Raw genomic sequence first — 1,819 nt, forward strand, 5'->3', positions numbered from 1 at the left:
ATGTCTCTGGGGGCTGGTGAAGAGAGGGACCAGCCACATCAGAGTCAGGAAGGTGTGGAGGAAGGGCGGCAAGTTCATGGAAGAGCCGCGGGCAGGGGTTGGGCAAGACCTGGCAGCCTGCAGAGCTTCCTCCTTCACCTCGCCTTGGGGACCCTGAGGCTGGAGTCCACCCAAGCCGCTGGGAGGTCTCAGGAGCAGAGGAACTGGATGCAGCCCCCTGGAGTGCAGGGCAGGAGTGAGAGCCAAGGAGGGGCCCTGGGCACCAGGCAGCCCTGGGGCCACAGGAGCCTCGAGGCCAGGAGGCCTGGAGCAAGAACAGGGCTCAAGGCAGGCCTGGGAACTGCTGGGCAGGTCGCGGGTGGGGGACGGGGTGGGCTGAGCCCCCTGACCTCGCTCCGCTTCTCTCCTGTGTAGGTAGGGAACCTCGGCCTGCTTTTCATGCTCCTGTTTTTTATCTATGCTGCCCTGGGAGTGGAGCTGTTCGGGAGGCTAGGTGAGTGCGGCAACGCGGCGTTCCACTCCCCAGACTCCCCGAGGAGGTGCAGCTTCACGCATGCGCATGCGTTCAGGCTGCTGGCCCGGCCTCCAGCCCGGCCCCTGCCCCGTGGCCCTTCACTGTGAGGTAACTGTGGACGTGGTGCATGTAGACGCGCTGTGCAGACCCGCACACGTGTTAACACCCAGGCCAGGCCGACGGAGCCGCACATCAGTGTGAGTGCACGCACACACACACAGGTGTGGCCCCAAGTCTACCGGCCCCAGGGTTGTGCTGTAGCCAGCCCTTCCTATCACCCAGGGTCTCCTCAGACCTCCCGCACGTGCGGCTCTGTCCAGTCTAGGTAGGGGCCTGTGGGGACCTTTCGTGGCGGCCCAGGTCCTATGGGTGCCCCCTCCCACTGGGTGTCACTGAACGAACACTTAATGGGTTTCAGGAGCCACCAGTGGGCCTGTGTGGGAGGGGGTTGAGGTGGCTGTCACCTTTGAGGGTCTGCCCGGACCCCGAAGTTGGTGCCCCGACCCTGGACCTGGCGACTCCCAGGCCTGACCCAGCATCTGGGGCTCTCCAGTGCCAGGGCCTCCCGGTCATTCCGCAGAGCAGGGGACTTGCTGGGCCACCACCCTGCACCCCGAGGAGCATGGCTTTCTCCCGGGCGAGGGCAGGCCCGTGTGTGCCCTGGCCCCGTGGGGCGGGCTGACCCGGTCGCTCCCGGCAGAATGCAGTGAGGACAACCCCTGCGAGGGCCTGAGCAGACACGCCACCTTCTCTAACTTCGGCATGGCCTTCCTCACGCTGTTCCGCGTGTCCACCGGGGACAACTGGAACGGGATCATGAAGGTACAGGCTGGCGCAGTGGGCGGGGCGATGGGAGCCCCCAGAGTAGGGGGCTGCTGGCGGAGGTGGGAGCCTGCCCGCCGCCCTCTGCCCGCAGGACACGCTGCGCGAGTGCGCCCGCGAGGACAAGCACTGCCTCACCTACCTGCCGGCCATCTCGCCCATCTACTTCGTCACCTTCGTGCTGGTGGCCCAGTTCGTGCTTGTCAACGTGGTGGTGGCCGTGCTCATGAAGCACCTGGAGGAGAGCAACAAGGAGGCCCGCGAGGACGCCGAGCTGGACGCAGAGCTTGAGATGGAAATGGCGCAGGGGTCCCCCGCCCGTCCCAGGCCGGCGGCCCCTCAGAGCCCCGGCGCCTCGCCGGACTCCCCCAACGTGCTGGTCGTGCGCAAGGTGTCGGTGTCCAGGATGCTATCCCTGCCCAACGACAGCTACATGTTCCGGCCCGTGGCGCCTGCGGCAGCCGCTCACCCCCACCCGCTTCA

At 66.7% G+C, this 1,819-nt stretch overlaps 1 protein-coding gene across 1 annotated transcript in view; it reads left to right on the forward strand.

Moving 5' to 3' along the window:
- Nucleotides 1-414: 414 nt before the first annotated feature.
- The window catches only part of LOC104985352 (voltage-dependent T-type calcium channel subunit alpha-1H-like), a gene marked incomplete at its 5' end in the record, with an annotated part of 11,380 nt that continues 9,975 nt past the window's right edge, over nucleotides 415-1,819 (forward strand). Inside the window, 3 exons of the mRNA XM_010835492.1 lie at nucleotides 415-493; nucleotides 1,215-1,336; nucleotides 1,431-1,813. Coding sequence (XP_010833794.1) covers nucleotides 415-493; nucleotides 1,215-1,336; nucleotides 1,431-1,813 — 584 coding nt within the window. The remainder of the gene's footprint in view (nucleotides 494-1,214; nucleotides 1,337-1,430; nucleotides 1,814-1,819) is intronic.

This window comes from Bison bison, unplaced genomic scaffold (assembly GCF_000754665.1).
Source record: "Bison bison bison isolate TAMUID 2011002044 unplaced genomic scaffold, Bison_UMD1.0 scf7180017845529, whole genome shotgun sequence".
Taxonomy (NCBI): domain Eukaryota; kingdom Metazoa; phylum Chordata; class Mammalia; order Artiodactyla; family Bovidae; genus Bison; species Bison bison.